Source organism: Barbatula barbatula, assembly GCF_947034865.1.
Source record: "Barbatula barbatula genome assembly, chromosome: 10".
Lineage (NCBI taxonomy): Eukaryota > Metazoa > Chordata > Actinopteri > Cypriniformes > Nemacheilidae > Barbatula > Barbatula barbatula.
In genome coordinates this window covers 10694571-10718001 of record NC_136773.1, presented here as the reverse complement: position 1 = coordinate 10718001, position 23431 = coordinate 10694571, and the positions used below count along the sequence as shown (strand labels likewise).

General features: G+C 39.8%; 1 protein-coding gene across 4 annotated transcripts in view; it reads right to left on the bottom strand.

Annotated features, from left to right (window-relative positions):
• The window catches only part of kirrel3b (kirre like nephrin family adhesion molecule 3b), a 171921-nt gene extending 148960 nt beyond the window's left edge, over positions 1-22961 (bottom strand). For 2 of the 4 annotated variants that reach the window (XM_079465453.1, XM_079465452.1), the window contains exon 1: positions 22534-22892. In XM_079465453.1, coding sequence (XP_079321579.1) covers positions 22534-22576 — 43 coding nt within the window. In that variant the 5' untranslated portion in view covers positions 22577-22892. Of the gene's footprint in view, positions 1-22533 lie in introns of all 4 variants that reach the window. The other 2 variants (XM_079465454.1, XM_079465455.1) reach the window with 2 other exon arrangements.
• Positions 22962-23431: the final 470 nt, after the last annotated feature.

The following is a 23431-nucleotide window of genomic DNA, read 5'->3' as shown; positions in this document are numbered from 1 at the left end:
TTCGAAAAAAACACTTTACGAATTAGATTTTACGTGTTCCTATTCGAAAGCAATGTCTTCCACAGTCATTCATTGGGTCTGAGAGGAATTTTACCTTTTTGTGTATTATCAAAGTCCGTTTAAAGAAGTCGTGACACTTCACACTTTATCGATTGATGGTTGGATCGTTCTACTGGAAGGTGGGGTTTTCTTCACTAGCGTTGCATTCCTCTACGTTCATTGTGATGTCTTGTTAATATGCTATATATAATCTCTGGTATTACTCACTAAATCATAAATTTTGGACACCCTTTATGTCTGTCTGGGCTCTCAACCTTTTTGACTCCAAGACCCCCCTGTGTTTTTAACAATATTGAAAGGTCTCCCTCCTACTAACCTAAAAAAATCTACCTGATAAAATTTTGTAGAGCTTAATATTAACTGGGGAAACATTTATTGACTTTGGATAAAAGCATCTGCCAAATGAATAAATGTAAATGTAAACTATCCCTTTAAGAATTCTGTATAAAGGGCAAAACATATCATTCACTGTTAATAACAAATATAATTTTTCTTCAGTTCAATATTCTACTCACAACAGACTACACATTACCAACAAAAAATGAGCCTAAAGGGGTCTGTGCTCCCATATCTAATCTAATCAACAATGGAAGACCTGGCTGTCCTCAGATGCCATTCATAAAGCATGATGTAGAGGGGCGTCAAAGATAATGTGATAACTGTCTAGTGGGCCGGATGAGCAGGATTTAGGTTAAGTGCTTGAGTATGTTGTATAGAGGTGTGTTTTGGGGGTCTTCACTAATGGTTGGTGGGAAGGTTGCTTTATGGGTTATGAGGGCCTGCTGCAGATTGCAAGGATTATGGGATTGACTGTTGTTTTTGCGCGTGGATGGCACGAGAGATTGAGAGCAGATGGCAGTGATCTGTGTGTGATTATCCCTCCGCCTTGTCACTGATCTCCGTCATCTCGTTTCATTTTCCCAGAATGCCTTCTTCATCTCAGCCACTGAATCAAACCTAAATCCCCCTGCGACCCATCCAGCTAATGGGGTCAATTTAGGATGCCCATCCCTGTTTCTCTTTTATCACCTCTCTGGCCTACACAGATATCCTCATTAACCTTGCGTCAAATCTTTGTTGCACTATCTAAAGGTCTTGTCCTTTTGTACATCTCCAGCTTACTCCACTTAAACAACTGAGACAGAAATGCAGAACAACCTGATGTTATTCTGGTCTATACTAAATGAAGAGTAGATGCAACCACACTGCATCATGCCAAGGAGCCTGGATAAGGGCGCACATAAATGTGTTCACACAATAATCACATTCATTCCTGAACAAAATTAATCACATGTTCAATTGATAATTTGATTGTATATTGAAATAATAATATTGTTAAAAACAATATTATTAATATTTTAAAAATATATTTTTATTATTATATAATAGTTTTAATTTGTAAAGTGTACCAGGAGGCAGCTCTAAACCCAAATGCAGGTGTTGTTAAAGGTACAGTACGCATGCATGCGTTCACTGGGTCAATCTCACAGGAGGCGGTTAAAACAGGGTTAATCTGCTTTCTGTCTCTTCTATATATGGCTTCTGCTAATCTCTGCTGTCTAAAAGCTGTGTGAGGTTAACTTGAAAGCTGCAGGGTAGACACCTTCATAAATAACGTGTTAAACAGACTGAAATACACAAGCGCGTATTTTCCCTTTTCCATGAAAATATCTCATTTTAAGACAACAGATGGTTAATGGACAAATGCAGGTCAGCTGGTACCGTTAAGAGTCTCTTGAAACTGTCAGTAAATAACAATTGTTAATTTAATGAAGGCCTTCAATGAACACTGATGAAACATCTTATAAATCGAGTTGTCAAATGCATACAATTTATGATGAAATGAATTATATTATATACTAATTAAACACAATCGCACATGGTCGTATCTCTGTGAAGTTTTCAAAGAAAACACATTGTGCACATAACAATTGTTTCATCCTTATATCATTTAAGCCAATAGCAATCCATTTCACCAAATGTCTCAATCCGTCCAAAGTAAATTCAATCTATTTAAATGCAAATTTAACTGCATATATTTGTATTGCGTTAATATAAGCAATTGGATTGAATTAAGGCATTTGAATTGACGATCCTATTTATAAGACGATGTTCATTAATGTATCCTTATTTAAATCGCTTCATTACCAGCGAGGTCGATATCCGCAGATATAAGCAGGTATTTCCTCTCCGCCGATGGGAAACATTGATTTTGTGTAGCGTGTGACGAATGCCAAATAAACTAAATGTGACACATTGTTTACCCACATGCTATACAGTCCCTCAGTTTGAAAACCATGACAGGTGGAAAGTGAATAGATTTTTCCACTGGCCGACACAGAATGACAGAGCACAAACAAGCACTAGCTTGGATCCATGCACAGGAAGCTACACTTTGCTCCTGAGATCTGAAGATTGAAGTGCAGGACAGAGCCGGAGTGACACTTGTTTGATTGATGCGTGGACCATCACTTTGACAGGCGTCTCTCTGCACGGGCTACAGTGGTTACTGTAGCTTCCTGCGGTGTGTTTGTCTGCGTGCCTGTGATTAAATGGGCTCACAACTCATCTCTGACATGAGGTCATGTGATATGCCTGGAGTATAACGCTGGATTTGATATATTAGTAATAGCAGGACAGACAAATGATCTCACTTTATGATTGGTGGATGGTGATACACCAGCATCACTTCCTCTTCAGACCAACTTTGTCCCAATTACACGGATGCAGTGGTACAGTATAAGTTATTATACTGTACCACAGACTCTATTCGGACTCTATAAACACTGAAAACGGAAGTGCTTCTAGACTAGTGTTCACATTTTGCAAAGTGGTCTATACTTTGCATATTTAACTTTGATAGGATATCACTTTTCATGACAAAAATGCTTAAACAGAATCAATCTATACATAAATAAATACTGAAACTTCACCAGCTTTTTACTTATTTGATTATATAAGGCTTTAATGCTTTATTTAATTTGATTATATATGCTTTCCGCAGGGCCTTTGTGTTTTTTGGAATGACATGGCTGTCTATTGTTTTCAGCCTTTACATTTGAACTATTCAAAAGCACCTTTTATCAAGGCTGCAGTCAAGATTTTTACACTTCTTACACGTCATATCAAGGGAGACAAATCTGGCCTGTTCATCAAGTGAAAGTGTTAAAAGTGTTCAGGATTCCTCTAAGCCAACGATGTGCTAAAGCTATCAGTCAGGCATCCGAGATATTCGCCTGATAACTTTGAAGGCCGGCGTTAAATAAAGATCACAAAGACTGTTACTTCAGCTTATATTAAAAATATAACTGTTAAATGCACGTTTTTTGCTTTCAATTAAAAATATAACAGTCCTCAGTTTGACATTTCTGACTTGCTGTGCATGTTTTAGTGCCAAAACTAATATGGTAGCATATTCATATTCACTATATTATTATTTAATCACATTTTCAGAGAAAATGACTGGTGCTGGCCATGCAAATTCACTGTGAGGATTTGGGGTTTTGTATTTGATTGCCGCAGCGTATTGATAACCGGTTCTGAGTGTTTTTACATTTAGTCAGTTAGCAGACGCTTTTATCGAAAGCGACTAACTGTACAAGTGGTGCATCCCTTCTTAACAGCAATTCAACAAGAAGAATTTTATACTGACTTTCAGCTTCAGTGTTTTTTTTTTTGGCAAAATAAAATAATAAATCACAGATGTGGCCATTACTACATCATCTCATTCCCCCTAGTCACTCTGCTGGCTCCCTATTGAACATAAACGTACACACTCAGATGTCACTGGCCTTGCTTCAACTGTCCAGCATCATTTCTGGTCACTGAGATCCGCCAAACAGATACCCTGCCACATGATATCATCCCTGACCGCGGCATTTGCGTTTACGCACTCACTGTTGGTTACAATCTTTTGAGGAAGTGGAGGAAGTTGTCGGAAAACATTATTTTTTATCGGAATAAGATAGAAAGGGATGGACCTTTTCTGCCATACCCGTTTCAAGAGATGTACCAGCTGATAACCATCTGACCCTGAAGAACACCTGCTCCACAGAACATCACTTTTCTCATCTAAGTTCTCTTTCTTCCGTGCTTATGAACAGTCCAAAGCCAAAGAGACGCTCTCTGTCAAACTCCAAATAGTTCTTATTGGTAGCGCTCTCTATGGGTATTAATGGAAACAAGAGAGAAAATTATTGTTCGGATTTTGTTCTTGCATAACTCGAATTAATGGAGCTTTCAGTGAATGCACGTTTCATTAACGTCTCCAAAATATCCTTAGGAGAAAATATAACAAGACAACATGAGTATAGAGAACAAAATATCTCAGATAATTTGACAACAATGTATCGCGCATCCCCACAGAGTTTAACAACTGATGAATGAGTTATGATTATTGTTTATATTTGTGTGTGTGTAGGGGGAGGTTTGTCTGTAGTCCTTTTATGAAATATTCATATATTACTGCCTGTTGTCTCTGACAAAGAATCGTGTGTAAAGACAAAAGACACGTCTGTTCTGATCTAAATGTTAACGTCACAAGCCGAAGGAAAAACTCACAATCAAAGTCACACGAGATCAACATAAAACGGCTCGATTTGAATGCTTGCTGGGTGCGTCTGCCTCAAAGAATCTATCAAAGCGCGATTGTTCTTCTGAAAGATCTTAATGTTCTTAAACAACAGCGCCTATGTCCTCAGCAACATTACCTGAAGCCATCAGAAAAAGTTGCTACTTGGATCAACAGTTTTGCAGTTGCTTGAGGGCATCAAGCCTCTGTCACGAGTCATTTTAACATCATGCTTACTTTTTGGTGTTATTGTTTTGGAATAAATTTGTCATTTATAACGGATATTCTTAAAGACCCCCTGTGGTGAAAATCAAGTTTTTAATATTGTTTAAATGTTTATATGGTGTTTCTAATATGCTTTAAGACAAACCATGTACAAATGTATAATTTAAAACCATTGTTGAGTGATATCTTCATGGAACTGCAGTTTACCAAAGAAAAATGTGGCTTTAAACTGCCCCAGTTAATGAGGTCATAAACCTGCAACCAGTCACATCAATTTCTTTGACCCCTGTTGATTATCAGTTTGAAGCATATGTAGTGAAGTGAGTGACTCGTTACCACGTCATCCTCATTATATATTTAGCCAATGGGGTACCGCCCTTAGTGTATATAGACTCTGTGTTCGTGCCTCCTGAGATGCATCATTGTCGAAAGCCCGCCCCTTGTCTGAATCCCAAGAGATCGCGGAGGTATGCGGTTCAGCTGTGCAGCTGGTTGTTTTGATTGTAGTAGTAGGTGATGTTGTATGGTTTCTTTATGTTTAGTGTGACACTCGGCCATCAAGACTGCTCGTTGTTCTCGTGGTGACATCCACACATCCACATTGTAAGTTTTAATGTTGTATCGTAACTTTTCAGGAAACTTGTTTGTTTGAATGATCCGCAATGCATTTTAGTGTGGTGTGCCTTCGGGGCTTCCATCGGTGTGGCATCCCTTACTACCCGTGTCGGAGTGCCAGCGGTTTGTTGACTCACTAACAGATCCGTCGCATGACTTCTGTGTGCCTGTGATTTACGTGTATGTTTGTGCGTGCCGATATTCAGTCAGGGTGAGTACATTCGCTATTGTTTCTTTTTAATCTGCAATGGTCTTAATTAGATGGTTAATAAACATTTGTTAAATCTCTTTGCTCTCGTAAAAGCCAAGTTCGTTCCTTTGAATGATCTGCAATGCATTGTAGTGCGGTGTGCCTTTGGGGCTTCCGTTGGTGTGGCGTCTCTTGGTGGCCGTGTCGGAGTGCCGGCTGCTTGTGGAGTCACTGGCGGGTCCATCGTGTGACTTCTGTGTGTTTGTGATTGCGCGTGTGTGTGCGTGCCGATGTTCAACCAGGGTGAGTACATTGGCTATTGTTTCTTTTTAATCTGTAATGGTTTTAATTAGATAGTTAATAATTGTTAAATCTCTTTGCTCTCGTTAAAGCCAGGTTGAGCCGCCATTTTTACAACTTGCTGTCAGTAACCCTTGCTTTTCGAGCCACGTCTGCTGCTTTGGGGGGGAACCAGAACTCCCTTGGGATCCCATCTCGTCTATTGCTTAGTTTTAGGCTCTAGTGGGCCTTAAAGGGTTTTCTTTGTTTCTATTATTTTTGGATTCTGTTTTTGTTTGTGTCCGTCTCTGTATGGATTTGGCTGGTTCTGTCACCAAGCCTTCAGCTGCATGGATTGATCGCAGCCAAATAGTTTTGTCATTAGTAATAATTTAGTGACCGATTGCGTGTTATGTGTTGTGACCGCATCGTCTTGAAGGTGTACTTTTTTGTTATAAATTGTTGTTGTCCCTGTTTATGTGGATTGTTTATCTTTATTTCTCTTATTTTTGTATTCTGCAGGAGCTGGGTTTTCCTGGAAGTGGGCCTGTGATGGTAGCTGCACGGCCTTCACTTTAACACTAAGGGTTATTAGTGTTGTGTTATTTCTGATCACTATTTGTAGTGGAGTGTGACTTTCGAATTGCGGTGTTTCTGCCGTATGCAGCTATAGCTAGCCTGCTTTCAGGGCCTCAGCCCCTGCAGTGATTTACCTAATTTTCATCTCTGTTTACGGATCGAGACAATTTATTTCAAGTTATTATTTGGGTAGTTGTTTTCTTTAATAAAAAGTGTTTTGTTTAATTGTGAACTCACGCCTCCTGCCTTTCTGAGCGAATGGACTTGCTTACCATTTATTCGATTACTTCCCCGGTAACTCGGGGTGGCGTAGTCACTAGTCGAGCCACGTTTTGCTACACATAAATATGCAAAGATGGCACTCTCAGTTTCAGCAGCATCTGAGTGCATGAGTGGAGGCGGGGCTAATTTGCATAGTCATGTGTCTGCGTATACCTAGTGAAGCTGAGGTGTAGAGTAACATTCGAGATTTTTTAAAGCGGCCGTGAAACAATCCACATACTACATTTCGTTACACTGTACTTGTATATGTGTAATGACAATAAAGTTGAATCTAATCTGAAAAGAAAAACGGTGTTTCATGCATTCTGACTTATTAACAATGTTAAATGTGATGCTTGACATGGTCAACTTGTCAAAAAACGAGTTTAACGGCTGTATGACGTAGTATTTCTGTGCTCGATACACTCCCAGTGTTCTTATAGGTTTTGGAAAGCTTTTTTCAAACATGAAAATCCATTTCGTAAAAGAACTTTTCTTAGTCCCTTATTGGACAATCAATAAGAAAAACAGATTTTCGGGCCCAGCGTTAAAAGATGTACCGCACGTGGTAAGTGAAACTGATGTCTTTGCTTTGTTGGCAATGGGTGCGCACATGCTTTAGTTCTGCCTCCACGCGTCGCATTTTTTCGGAAATAATTGTACAGCTGTATCTGTCGTTTAGTAACGTGATCAAACTTCTTATATTTGAAGGGTGTGATACTATTCTTTAAGTACTCAAGATTAACATGAGATCTGCAGAAACAGTCTGAGATACGGCCACTTTAATTTTCACAAGAAAAAACGTTTAAATATGTCATTTTGATGGTCAAAGATTAGTTTTAAGGGATAAAATGGTCAACCACTGGGGGACTTTAAAGTAGTTCACCCCAACATAAAATGTCCGCCATTTACTCACCCTCTTGTCATTTTAAACCCATGTGACTTCCTTTCCTCTGCAGAACACAAAAGAAGCTATTTTGAAGAGTATTGGTAAACCAAAACCATTGGTTTGATAAAGAAAATTTCCGTGTACATACTCTGTGGTATTGCTTACATCCTTTTATCTCCCTCTCCGTGTTTGTCCCCCCCCCATGTTTCTCCACATGCATTCTGTGGCGTTGCACTGATTTGATTTCCCAGCTCTTCTTTACTCCTCTGCGTGACTTAATCAGAATGACAGAGTCTCCGAGCCTGGGGAAAATCACTCTCTGGCTCTCTTTTCCTCACTTTGCAAGTTTGCGCTGGCCGTGACAAACTCGAAGTGGCACCTTTCGTTGTGTTGTGCTCTTGCACAGATCCTTGTCATACACACATCGATGTGCAAACAACAAATGGTTTTCCTGTCCCACAGATCCTTGACTTTCTAGCTTTATCTCTCGATTCTTTTTTCATGAATTTAACAATATTAATGCAATTTTAAGTGGACTGGCGTATTAAAAAATGAACCCTTAAGATTAAATTCAATAATTCATCGTTGAATTAGTAGTCCGCCCTTAATCACTCACATGGTTTTGAAGCATTTGAGAAGAGGACTGGAGAAAAGGTTTTGGAGGAATTATATACCTATTTATTGAGTTTTTTTTATCTGAAAGCTTTATACGCTCATTATAAAGCATGATTAAACACAAATACGGTTGACCAATGTGCTGTACAAAGTAAAAACTCAATAAAAAGTCATACATTATTAGACAAATGAAATAAAAACTCTTTTTATTTAATATAGTCAGTGTAAGTGTATAGCCATGGAAACCAATCCAAATTTCCATTGAATCTGCATTTCTAGATGTAATGTGGTCATTCCAGTCCAGTGTCTGCTGAATTCAAACAAAATCAAACCTCAGGAGTGACAAAGTCATCCAACAGCAAGACTAACAGCAGGACAAGAAACATGAAAACTGTGAGAAACATCAAGTTTATAGAACTTGTACATGTACTACTACTATACTACTGATTTATTTTCAGTATTTTGAGGTCTGAAAATACAGAGCATCGTTTCTGTTATTTTGACTTGTTTCTCCAGTTTCAATTTTCTGCAAATAGAAACAATACTTTAAATTTGGGAAACGAATTGTTAGTAGTTCACAGTATGAAACAAATAAAAATTTTACCTAAACGCATACCTACAAATATTAGATTCAAAAACTATTGTAAAATTTTGCAATGGTTTCTTATATTTTTCCCGTGGCTGTTACGTTGTGTTTAATGTATAACACCATGGTTCTTGTGAGGCACATCGTGTAGTTTGCTTTGTCTTCACATACAGCAGAACTACAGTTAAGCTCATTTGAATTTAACAAAGGAAAAGTGAAGGCCTCTTGGGTTCCTTGAAGAATTATATCTCTTTTAAAAGACAAAATGACATTAAATGAAGAGCATATTGAAACTTTTTTGCTGAAGGCTTATGCTTCTTTATTCCTAAGAAAAGGGGTCATTTCAAATGTGAAGAGAAGAGAGCTGCAATTGATCAAAAACTGGTGCTTGGATACGAATCAGCTTCAGCTTTGATCTGCAATCAAAACATTCACTTTCAAAATAGAAATGAATATTTTGTCTAACATGTTTAAGTGCATTTTAGATAAACAATGTAAACCAAAGTTTCAAATGTAAAAATATTGTCATTTATTGAACCTCATGTCTTTGGAAACCTGTACATGACTCTTTCCTCTGTGCAACACAAAAGAAGATTCTCGGTGGTTTTGTGTTCATACAGTGGAAGTCAATGGGGTGAATGTTGTTTGCTTACCAACATTCTTAAAAATATCTTCTGTTTTCAGCAAAAAGTTTAAAATGGCACAAGGGTCAGTAAATGATTTGTTTGAACTATCCCTTTATTATCCCTCATGACCGAGAACTCCATTATATTTCCTGCCATGAACGAGCACATTTTGTGCCATAAAATTCCCTTTCTAGTTAAGCAGCTACTGTTTTAGAGCCCAGCACAGCCCTTCTGCCCCACTCCCGTAGGATCCGAATCTGTGCTACGATTCCCTGTTACCAAACAATATGGGTTCAATTTCATGCAGCTGCAGTAAATATAAGGTCATTCAATATTAAAACGGACCCTTGGAAACCCTTCCCACATTCAATTTAGTTGAACAATTATTTGTGCCTAATTGTCAGATAATGACAATTAGCGCTTGACCCTTCCGCACTCCGGCAGCGAATGCCAGGTCTGGCTGCCGTATCCTTGTCTCATTTCGCCCGCAGCCCCTCTCCCATTCAATTACACACAACAATACTCACACCTGTCACTGTATGGATGGCCAGAGAGCACACTGGCACCTGTCTGCCCGTCTCTTTTTCTCTCACATCATCTCTCCCAGCAGCCTCGGTTGCACGTGTGGGGGTCCCTCTCCTCTTCTGACCTGTAAATACTGCAGGAAGTATCTGGAGCGAGGGAGTCTTATTCTGTCTGACATCCCCTGCCCGACGTAATGTCTTCTGCCCTCCCTTTGCCTGCCATCCCCCTGCTCTTTCCACTCGTGTAAGCATTTTAATGACATATGCTCGCAGGCTTTCTCCAGTGGCACTCATACTAGCAGAGCGTGTCTTCCTCTGAGCGAGGGGTGTCGAGGACGACAACGGAGAGAGATGGAGTAATGCAGACTGTTTTTTAATACAGGCGAAGTAAGAAATGAAAACACATTCTGGCTACTCAAAACGGGAAATTTGCCTTTGTGATATCCGGGTCCCTTTCATTTTTGACAGAAAAAATGTTGGCCCTGACAGAAATGTATGAATGTGTAGGTTTATCACAGTAGCACTTCATTAGCTTTGGCCTCATGCTAATTCAAATTGCAAAACAAAACGTCTGTTTCATGTGTGCCGTTTTCTCCAAATCAGTTATCTAGGTTCTGAAACTGAGCCTCTTTTAGCCGAGATAAATGCTAGTCACCAAAACACACACACACTGCTGTTTCCATCCATGTCCTACATAATTTTGGAGCAGGGGAACACTAGAGCAAGCGTTGTGATGAAAAGTGTCCCAGCGGTCCCGTTCAGGGTTAGTTTATGCACTGTGGCCAATACCGCTCTCGTGCTGAGTGCCTCCCACCTACAGGGACCTCAGGTTGAAATCTGGATCAGGTCTCCACCAGGCCTGGCTCTTCTGTTGCAACATCATTAATTCAGGTAAGAGAATTCCACCATCCAGAGATACCAAATCACTTTACTTCTCTATTTTTCTCATGCTTTCTTCTGGCTTTGTTGTCTCCTCCTTCTGCAATCTCCATCTTTCTATAGTTAAATCTCTGTTGTATTTTGATCTCTGCTGCGCTATAAGCATTTGATTCAAGGAATTGAAGCTGTCGAGACTATTTAAGAATATGTGCACTATGGTATGACCTTTTCTTTTGTGACGCCTTCAAGAAAAAGAGACAACCACAAAACATCTGTTACAACGTGCACATATTCTAATGATTTTACGTCAGCTTTTTTAATTTCGTTTCATTTAAAGAACACCTAAACCGATATCTCCAAATGGTGTTGCATCTGTGGAATCTTGTCCTCACATCAAGCCACCAAAACAAATGTAACGAAAACCATAATGTCTCTTCACTTCTGACAGGTAACAGATGGAGACTGGTTTGTATACAAAAATATGTACAGTTTATAAACACATGGGCACTTTAAATATAAACAAAGCGATGTGAAAATAAATATAAATGGCTATCACATCAAATCTCAGGAGACTTTATCGATATACGTTTCCAGTATCGTCTTTGTTTCAAATGTTTCTCGTAAACGTCCTTTGGAGAGATAAAAATAGACAAAAATAAGACAACTGCTGACATGCAACAAGACCAACATTCTTGAAGGAAATGTTAGAAGATCACTTGATATCACGACATTTTTGGTATCCAGGCAAATCACAGTTATTTATTTATTGATTTATTGACAATACAGCGAACAAGTAATGATGACATCAGGCAATTATGCGAGCCAGACTCAAATTCACGTTGCCCACCTCAGCAGCACGGCACTTTGTGTGCTCCGACTAAAAGGTGAGCCTCTGCTGATGTCTTTACATTCATCAAACCTTGAGCGTTTAACTTTCCGTGTGAGAAGACATTGAGGCTTGGGTGGCTAACGGATCTATTCATCATCCTTTCTCATTAGAGCCGGCAAACATCGGGGTGCCACCCCTCTCCTGAACCTGGCCGGCACGCTTGCCCCCTAATTGAACCCGAGCCTTTTGATGGGGTCCGGTTTCCATTTTCACCTCAGCGGAGCCAAAATGATGAGCAGATAGAGGTGACGGAGAGTTCTATGAAGTAGACGTATTTTCACTGACGACACCATAAAGAGCAAAGCATGAAAAGAGCCCCATAACTAATTATCTTTTCTCTATACCCCTCTCATCTCACACCCAGCATGCTGGAAGTATCCTCTGCCTTTGTTGGTCATGTCTGCCGCTTTACAAGATGAAAGTAACTTGTTTGGCAACCTTCAATCGCAGGAGGCAGAAGGCCTGAAAGACGCTTTTGTCTCCGACACTTCAATGTGTTCTAGCTCTCAAAGAGTGCGTGTCTTTATCTGTGTATGTTCAACATGCTATTGTTTGAGAGTCAAAAAGGTATGATTCATGTAATACAATATGAATATTTATATTACTTTTAATTAAGAACATTTCATTCATTATAATAAAATACAAATATAACAGTGAGATTAAATGGAAATTAAGTGTTCTTTTTATTTTCCCTTGAAAAACATCCATATTAGGGATGCACGGTATTATCGACCGGCTGATATTGGCTTATAAATTATATATCCGCATCAGCTCTATATGATCAAATACTGTATGTCGATATGCTTTGCCGATTAAAAAGAACTTATTGATTGTGTGTAGGCGTTCTGACATGAGCGTGCACTCGCAAAGACACCAGCTGTCATATTGCATCAGAACTGTCATTGTGTTAAAAACACACAAGTTTTTGCCGGTGTCCTGACGCTTCGTGCTACCATTAAGAGCCCTATGTACTTTTGTTTCTCAACTTTTTAGTTGTTATTTTTGTTCAATGACTGTAAAAAAACATCACATACTATTTCACTTCAACATCTAAAACACAGTTTTATCAAATATATGTTCTAGCAGCAGTATTAATTTGTGCAAGGAGTGCACACCGGATCATACATTTATAATGGTGTACATACCTTTATTACGATTCTGCATGTTACTCAGAAATCCAGAGGAGCTCACACTGCCATGCCAAGCATTCACAATATGACATACATTTGCACTTTCAGTCCACCAATGTAATAAATCAGAGAACTGTGAATATATTTCCCATTGTGTTTTCCAACAAAATATGCAGACGTATGTATTTAATGAGCCCACACACATGACTCATTTTTCACAAGTTTGTGATTTTACAGATGTGTAGTTAGTTTGTCAGCTACATGCTAATGCTATAGCACATCACTGTACATTCGCTCTATCAGTGAGCCATAATCAGTCAGCACAAAGTGTGCAGGTATTTGTGAAAGTATATTATGAGGACAAAAGCCCATTGTTTATGGCAGATTGCTGTGCGAAGGCTTTCCGTGTTGTTTACACTGATGCTAAGCTACAGCTAAATCTATTGGCCATTAAAACAAGTGATTTCGTTGATCATTTCTCAACCATTCTCAGTAAGTCTGTATGGAAAACACTTAGTATCTACTTGTTAAATGGTTGTTGGGTTTTGTCTCTAAAGGTTTACGTTTCATGTAAATGGTACATTATTAGACAGTATTACTATTTGCTGTTTTATTGCTGTCGAACAGTCAAACTCCCTTTACAAACTTCATGTAATTACATAAAATGTAAACATTTTACAAAAGTTTTGCATTTACATGTATTTAAATAAGTTAAAACTGGCCTATTACATAGGCGCGTAAATAAATAAATGATTATTTTTTTATAACAGATTAACATATTTGGGGTAATAAGTAGTTTTGGAGCACCCTAGGTGCCACTTCATGAAATGTCATGATAGAAAAATTATTAAAAGAGCCGCACCTTTTGTTCTATCTAGCCATGTCATGGGTACGAACCCAGGGGTTGCACAAACTTAGAAACAAATGTGTAGTATAATGCAATGTAAGTCTCTTTGGATAAAAGCGTCTGCCAAATGCATAAATGTAAATGTATAAAAGGCTTATAGATATACATTATATGAATTTCGGCTAAAATTACTTGAAAAATATCGGTTATCAGTAAACATTAAATATCGTGCATCACTAATGCATATGCTCTAGTGTTTTCGATTTTTTATAGAGTTAAACACTTTGCTCAGATTTGCAAAGATACTAAAGATACAAATATTATAATTTAATTAATCAAATAACCAATTATCTAAAAAAATGCTATTTACAATATGTTAAATGTACACATCTTTGATCTTACTGTTGTCTTATTTATGTAAAGTTTAATTTACCTTAAAACATGAAACAGAACTAGGCCAATGTAGGCCTTCCTCCATACGTCACAACACCAGAACTACTGCAGATGACCTCTGTTATAAAAGTACCTTTCCCTCATAACAAAAAGCTTAAAAAATTTACCATGTCAAAAGTGGGAGAATGTGAAACGTCAAGAAAGACCATAAGATATACGGTAGTTGTTGCTGACACCTGAGAACTTCCTGGTAGCACTGGGATATAGGTGAATTTACCTCTTACATTTTTAAAACAGCTCCCATGCTCGTGTCAAAGGTCTTCACTGGCACATCATCCCTGTCACTACCTTCAGACTTATAAACCACAAGAGTAAATGTGTTTTATCTATAGTATAGCCTGCAAGAATGAGAAAACAACGGCCCTATATCTGTGTCAATCCAAATAATTTAATTTGACAAATAGAATAGAATATAACTTTTTTGAGTCAGTAAAACTCAAACCCATGCAAAAACAATGAGTTGAGATTTTACAGTGTGTGTGGTGAACTGCTAAAAAAAACTCAAAATAAAAATTTCTCCTTGCTTGGCAAACCTGGTGTTTAACTGGTTTGACACTGTGAGTCAGCTCACCAGTTAAGATCAGCTCAAAAGTGGACAAACTCCATTAAAACCAGCCCGCAATCCAGGCAAAAACTTCCTCCAATTTCCAGTTACTTTCATGTGTCACAACAGTTCCGTCGCTGCGTGAGGGGAAAGATGTGTTTACCTTGTGAGTTATTGCATTTGTATGCTCTTAATCAGACAACAGCCTGCGAATCCCTTCAATAGTCCCATCTTGCTTGAAAATCAGGGACTTTTCTATAAAAAATCAAGAAAAAACATATTCTTCTATTCTTTTCTCTCCAAGAGTCTAAAAAAACAGCTCTTCACAAAGCAATTTTCATTTCAGTCCTAACCCCATCTCTCTGGTTTTTTAATCTAAGCAAAGAAAGAAGCTCAAGAATACCAAATGTATTTACTGTTACATATTATCCACAGCATTCATGCTGAGCCAAATACAGGGCAGAACAAAACAGTCCAAAACCGGACGTATTCTTTCGTAGAAACAAAGAAGAAAGCCTCGGTATTAACGATGAGCCAACATCAATCTCATCATCTTCATTTTATAATAAAACTACCCTGACCCAGCGGTGAGTGCAATGTGTTGACCGCACCAACTCTTCTTACCGCCTATCATCTTCCTCTCTCACTCAGGCACAGATCATTAATATGGCTGCCGTCCACTTTGCTGCTATTATACTGCTCTTCATGGTAACATTATCACTTAAGACAAGACTTCAATAAACTGCACTCTCTTTTAGGGGCACTCTGCTCTTAATCCAATCTCTGAACCTTAACAGTTGTATCTCTGGCCTTCCCGGAGACCCTAGCATCGCCTCCAAACCCCATTTCCAATAACAGATAGACCATTCTCTGACCCAAAGTTAACTCCTCTTTGTTCAGTCGGGTCCCAAAGAGCCTTTGAGAAGTTGATTAAATCCATTTTAAGTGGTGATTCCTATGCGGTGGGCAGTTTTTTTTCTAGCACATAAGTGCAGGACCGCGGGGAGCTGGGCTGTGGCCAAACGGCAGCGCGGCACAGTAGCACGACGTGCCTTCAGCCAGGCTCGTCGAGTCCCGCTAATGTCCTCGAGGGTGCGAGCGGAGACCACTGTCAACTGGCCCGGGAGGCTCGCCAGATTGAAACCCCTGCCAGCACGTTTGAAAGTATAGCAAATCATTTAGCCACCCTGATGGAACATTAGCATTTTTCAGTCGCGGCACTGGCTTGGAATAACTCCACGCTATGAAACTCTATTTGAAGTCGAAGCTCGCAGGACGCCGCCATTAAATATGTCTAAATAAATAACCGTGGAAATAAATAAATGGGAGATCTGTGTGAAAAGTATCTCAATAGGAACCGAATGGTAATGCGTATAAAAGCCTACGCTACTCTAATTATAGTCTGGGTCAGTGTTTGCCCCCTCATAGAGAACCACTTCGATACACAAAGGACAAAGCCCAAACTGAGGTACAAATGTTTTCAACGCAAAAATGCTGCGAACACGGAGGCTGAAAACTGGGAAATAACAGAATGAAGGACGTGTAGGTGTGAGGAGAGCAAAGTCTTTCGCTGGCTGGTTTCAAAACTGCTTTCAGAGCGTGCTAAACCTCTTTTGTTCTATGAGAGCAATCAATGAAACCAAATAGTTCTTTATTTATGTAGGCCTACTCATCCACGACTTCTTTGAATTCAACTGAATTCATCAAATGTTTGAGACGGACAATTCTGAATCAAAACTAAATAAAAAGATTGAGTAGATGTTTATTATTATAATAGAGTACATCTGAACAATTTGAATCAACCCATGACATAAGTTAAGAAATGAAAGAAAGAAGTTAGCATGCTAATCAGCAGAATTATCATGGATGAGAGGTGCAGACGTGTTCGAGTTCTGCTTGGAGAATTTAAACAGAAGCTATCAGTATTCCTGCAAACAGATCCGAAAACTGTAGAAAGCACTGCTGAATCCACAAACTTTGTGCAATTTTCTGTAAGTTTAGGTGAAGAATACACAGAGGCTTATCACTTTTAAGATCATGTCCTGAGAAGAACATCTATGTGAAACAGATAAAGAACAACCAACTCAACAGGCCTTCGATATAACCACTTGGCGAGCCCCGCCAGGGATTACAATCAAACAATATTTACTTATTACGGTTTTTGATTTTAATATTCGTGTGCAGTGGTGCTGTAGATTCACTACAGTTTGCACTAAAAACAAACGCAAATTCCCAAACTATACACCACCAGGCCACATCAATCATACAAACGCACACGCGTACCCAAACATCTTCCTGTTATCTTATATAGTTCAGGTGGGTCTCTCTGTTTAGTCATTTTAAGAGTTTGCCCCAGGAACCATTGTGCAATTTCTGCTACATGTCAATACTGTTTCATATTCATAATAGCAGGTTCACACCTTATGTTCAAGTGCTTTTTTCATCCATGATTCCCAGCGCAGAAGTTTCATGTCTGATTAGCATTTATATTGCCAAGCTATGGCTCACAACTATAATTGGTGCAACAATGCAACTCCCCAGTCTTACCACACATGTACTCACATTTGTACAGGCCGAAGCGGTTCATTGTGCAAAGTGACTGGGATGAAGTGGGATGAAGGACCACACTGGGATGAAGTGAGAGTGAAGGGACCGTCTGATTCATTCAGGTGTAATAATGCTGCTGTTGGAAAAAAACTTACACCAAATCTTCAACCATCGTCCGTTTGGCAATGCAAAACTATTTAGTAAAAACGAATCATGTAAAAAAATATGTTAATTATGAACTTTTCAAATGGAGCTGTTACAGAAAGGCTAACTAGACAATACCAACAAACCACATCGTGACTGTTTGGCTATAACCGTTTACATGTATAAATAATAAAGTATAACAATATTGTTATATACAGTATAATGATTTCCCTTTGTCTATGCCATCAGACTATGCCAGCTAAAACAGGAACATCTCTCCCTCTGTTATCTCCAACATTTGGTCGCAATTTAGACGGCATTAATCTGTACCATAATCTGTTGCAAAATCCTTGTAGCGTTCCTGGGAGGCTGACCCTCCCTGACCTCAGAACCTCTCTCTCGCCGACACAGGTTCATAGAGAGAGTCAGATCTCTCCCTTTGCCAATCCTCGAGTCCCACCCCTCGGCTCTCCACCCATCCTCAAGGAATAAACTGAAAGAGGCGAGAGGGAGCTTGGCAGGTGACCTCTTGTGCACAGCAGCATCTGGTTGAATTACTTAACATCACGCTCAGCAGATATGTAATCCTACATAATGCCCGTTTCTCAAAAAGTTCACCAATTTTTATAAATCCAGCAATTCAGCTCCAGGGCTCTGAGATTTCCACAGGGATAGCTTTAGAAGCCTGGAGGGCAGAGGGTGGGCACAGGTCAGGGGTGTGGGATTGGATGAGAGAGAGATGAAAGGTTGTGGGAGGACAGGGATTGGATTCTTCTACTGTGGTTAAGAGCACAGATTTTATTGGTGCAGCTTAATAAAGTCCAGTAAACACATTTTGTTTATGCACGGAGCCTGTCGGCAAAGCTGCTCTCACTGGATTTCAGGAATCAAGGCCGAATTAATGGCCATCTTCATCTGACCTGAATCTGAAGAGGTGCAACATTTAGAACATTTTCGTTATTAAGGAACAAAACAAAGCATTTATTTCATAAAACATATTTTTTATTAGTTGTAAGAATTTTTTTTTAATTATTATAAAATATGCATTCGGTATAGAAATATAATTTACTTTGTGTGACTATCTATAGTACATTTGATTACTTTTAATGGGTTATCCAGCCCTGGACACAACAAAATAATATATTTATTCATGACCGTGGGAAACACAAAAAGCTAAAACTTGTATCAATGAAATCTCACAAACAAACTACTAAGCACATATAAAATATAAAATGTATTTTGTCTATTTTCTTCAGAAACACTATGACTTCCAAAAATAAAAACAAACCCCCCTTTCAAGGCCACACAGCAGTCAATGTTTACTTGAGAGTGAAAATAATATGTCCAGGGGTTGTATTAGACAGTTCAAAGCTCATGGGTCACATTATTGGGTTGGTCCTCACACCAGGCAGACTAAGCGACACCCTCTCACTGTATGAATGAGTACACTGATCTGGTGTCAGCTCTTTTGCTTCAGCTGTCGATAATGAACAATAACAAGAAGGATGCAAGAACACCGATGTGCGTTCGCATTTCTGCGTTGCCATTTGCAACCGAGGAATCATTATCAGAACCATTTAATCCAAGGATAAAAAATGTCCCAGCCTAAGAAGAAATATGAATGTCGTGGAAAAATATGAAATTAATTAACCCTGAAATATGACTGAGATGTAGTAAATCCATTACTTCTGATTGGATTTGGCCCATGCGCGTTTTGAGAAAGGATTTACGATGTTGCAAATAATGACTCGCTAAGACCGACCAGGGGAAAAACTGCCGCGCTTTCTAATGCAAAACACATTTCAGATGTTTGATTCCTCTGATACGTGTACGAGGCAGTAGAGATTTGACCATTTTAATTTGCTAGCCTGCTGAGGTGCGGCTTAGTAAATGAGAGAGAGAGAGAGGCCAGACTAAGACCTGCTTTCCAGGGTTAAGACACAGCTTACGCTCTTGGCTGTGTGGGGACTTAACACCAGAAGATGCCCGAGGAGCATCTGCCTCATTTACCAGAACAACACGGTCGCTGTAAGAAAGGATGGGGTGGTGATGGAGGATGAGAGAAATATGTACAGACACAGGCGGATACGGCACGAGTCTTCAGATCTACGTCGCACTGCCCCCAGTGGACTTGAGCGTGAGAGGAAAAGAGGGAAGCTGGAAGCTGGAGAGAATCTAATGAGATACTCTATAATGTTATTGAGTGTTGTTGGAAAGTGTTGGATGGGGGGATGAAACCCTTTCATGGTCACTGGCAGAACACTATATTGGAAGCAATTTATAGTAGCTCTTCTTTTAACATGATGTGTTGACGTCTGTGACGTTAAAAAGAAATCCACTCAAATCCTTCTGAATAAAAACAGGTGATCACATATAAAAGAAACACATGCGCGCACAGACAATCTGACCTGGTCATGTGCGCTTTCATTTTGTATCCTTAAAAAAATAAGTGAATAGAAATGTGATTTACTAGAAACAAATTCCACTGCCATCATATCATATAGGAGAATCTGCCTCATATATCAGAACAACACGGCTGCGGTATGAAGCGTTGGAGGATGAGAGAAATATGTAAAGGCACAGGCGGATACGGTACGAGTCTTCAGATGTATGTCGCACAGTACTGTTGTTGCAGTTTCTGTGTACTGGATGCTCCTGTCACCAAAACAAATGCCTTGTATGTGCAAACATACTAGGGAATAAAGCTCTTTCTGATTCTGATTTTGATCTATGTTAGGATGACAGGCTGAAGAAATGGAAATGGAAAAACAGATTGACTTCAAAAAACAGAATGTGTTTGCAGATCATATTAGCTCGAACCAAAACATTTAAAAGTTATTTGAAATACTTCACAGAAATTGAAAATAAAACACAGATTTCCCTGGTGACAGAAAACAGATAAAGAGAAAAACATTCTCATTCAAGGGATGTATACAAACCGGAGAATTGTAAAAAGTGGACAAATTGAAACAGGTTGCGAACTGCTGCCTCTGTGAAAATGAGCAAGCTGTATGAGCACGAAAGCGAGACAAAAGGGGAGGAGAGAGAAGATGTGCGAAAGAGAGAGAGAGAGAGAGAGAGAGAGAGAGAAGAATGAGCTCTCGGACAGAAGGTTTTGCCTGTGGTGCAACAGCTTTCTGAGCTGCCCAAGGGTGAGCTTCTGTCCGCCTGTGTGCCATCAGTTAAAGCTTGTCACCAGGTATGTTTGTGTGTGTGTGTGTGAGTGAGAGAGAGAGAGAGAGAGAGAGAGAGTGCCCTACATATACCCTCAACTCTTGACAAAAACTCAATACTGCCTCTCCAAGCTCCCAGCGCTGCTATTGTACTTTTTGTCATCCTCTCACGCTCACGCAGGTATTTCTTCTCACCCATCTTTTCCCTTCTAAATATACATGTTAGAGCTTATTTTTCTTTTAAATATTTACTTTGCTGACACACGTTGGCTCGGTCAACGTCAATAATTTGTAAAACAATTTAGCTTTGGGGAACATGCCATCCCCTAAAGCCAGAGCTGGGCGACAGGAGCACCTGCTGTTATCTTTTGTTTACCTGCCTGTGCTGGACTGCTTTCACTTTACAACAACAAGAACTACCTCAGCTCAACTGCAAAAGAAAACAAGACAACTTCTCTGGCTTTTACTGTTCACGAAAGCTTTAAAAAGTGAGAAGGGCTGGATATCGGACAGACTGTTTGACTGTGTCAAATGTGTATTATTAACATGTCAAATAAAGAACTTTATAATTACACTCCTTTTCATTTATGACACCTTGGAGCTGACGCATTTGTACTTTATTCGTAAACTGATTTTGAAGCATTACAAATTAACACCCTAGTTTTACAGGCTGTAAAGTCAATGCGATTTGCAATATTTGTGTTCCAATTATGTCTTTAAAAGATCATCATATAAATTGTACCTTGTCCTGCTATCCTTTACAAGAAAGATAAAATCTCCTCATGAAAAAATCCTATTTGCCGGACACATGACAGAGTAGACTAACACTGCTATAAAAACTAGATCATAAAGCTGACAGCCTCCTGGGGCATGATCTACAAAACAAGAAGCGGAGCGTACTTCACTGTCGCACTCAAAGCAGCGATGTGCTCTTTCCCAAAGCATTTGCTTCCGTACACGTGCTAAGTTACGTGTTTGAACCAGGTTCTGCTTTCGCAAGCGAGTGCTCTTTCTACATTATAATGGGATTCGAAGATAAGAAGGTCATTAAGTCTGCCATCTCCTCCTGGTTTTGATTCATGTATCCCTTATAACCGTGAGGAGAAAAATAGTAAAAAAAGACTTCAACAAGGTACAGCTACGGGTACATGACGGGTCAGACAAAATGCTTCTTTCTACGTACACAAACTCTCTGCGAGGGGACGGCTGTGCTTGTAGATTCTGGCACGGTGTCTCAAATGAGGTCTCGGGGCACGATGCTTTCAGATGTATTTGAACTTCCGCTTCTGGTTCACTGGTTGCTTCAGAAGAGGACAATCAACTCAATGTATTAAGGAGCTGCCAAACTTCCCTTGCCGCCGTTCCTGGCGCTCGTGGTGGTAGCGAGACGAAGACCCCTCTCGGGGGTCTTCGCAGGCAGCCTGCGATTCATTCCGATTGTTTTTCAAAGACAACCACCTGGCGGCAAGCGGCAGAAAACATCCATCAGCCAATACCGAGCCCCACTGTTTACAGACTCAGGGAATGTCTAAGAACATCCGCGCGAGCGAGAGGAGCTTTGTGTCTGTTCGCTGGTGGCTAATGAGGGTCTTTGTGAGCTGAATGCCCTTTGACATGCCTTCAGTTCGGAGGCTTGATTCAGCATGACCTAACAAGCGAGACGCTTACAATAGTGAGATAAGTTTTGTCAAAGGGGGTTCGATACAATTCACATGACGGACAAACAAGACGGAAGGCAACGAGCACAACTATTCTGAAGCAGGGGCTGACATGAACTCTTGGTTTCACAGCCGAAACCTCAGAGCCGGTGCACAAGAGCTTTGCAAACTCCAAGAGACTTCCAGCTGATACACACAGACCACTGACACAGCACAACACCGCGGAGAACAGAAAGACCGGGCGGCTTACCGTGACCTGTTAGCCACAGGATCAGACAGAACTCCAGGATCATCTCTGCAGTTTGGAGGGTCGGTGACCTTTGAGGCACCAAGCCAAGAAAGCAAAGCTCAGAAACTCGCACACAAGACTCGTCTGAAAGGCTGCTGATGTCAGTCCCCCGACGTGCTCTCTTAATAAAAGAGGCTTTATTAGATGTTGCTTTTTAAGTCACAGTCTCTTTCCTTCTCTTCTTCTTCTCGTGTACGCTTATTAAGTCTCTTTTAGTCTGTGGTGACAATCTGCCGTGTCGTCCACTCTTCTGATAATGCGTATGCAGACGGAGTCAGAAACTCAGAGTACTCGCACGCTCTCTCTCGTTCTCACACACTGACGTTCCATTCTCAGGCTGAGAGAATCAGTCTGGCTCGCTCTCCTCCCCACCCCTCCTCTCATCTCCCGTTCGCTCAGTGGATGAGAGGGGGAAGGCAGGGGCCAGGAGGCTCAAAAGCCCCGCCCACCTGTTCAAGCCAAGCAGTGCTGGTGTAACAATAGGCTGGGAATCAGAGATAATATGTATGAAAGAAAGAAAACATGACAAAATTTACACCAGCCTTATATTATAGTATAAATTATTTAAATAAATTCAGATGCATTAACAAAACTTCTACTGTGTTTTTTTTATTTTACCAGACATTAATTTTAACAATTAAATATTGAAATTGAAAATTTATACCGTAACTATAACTTATTGCACAATAAACTTACATGAACAATGTTTGATATTAAATTTCCAGTGTATGAAATTTAACAGCATCTAGAATGAGGTTCCAAATTGCGACCAATAGCTCACTCCACCCCTCCCTTTTGAAACACTACGGTTGCTGACGCAGGACTAAGATGTCGTTGTGTTTTTGCTTTTTTACGAAAT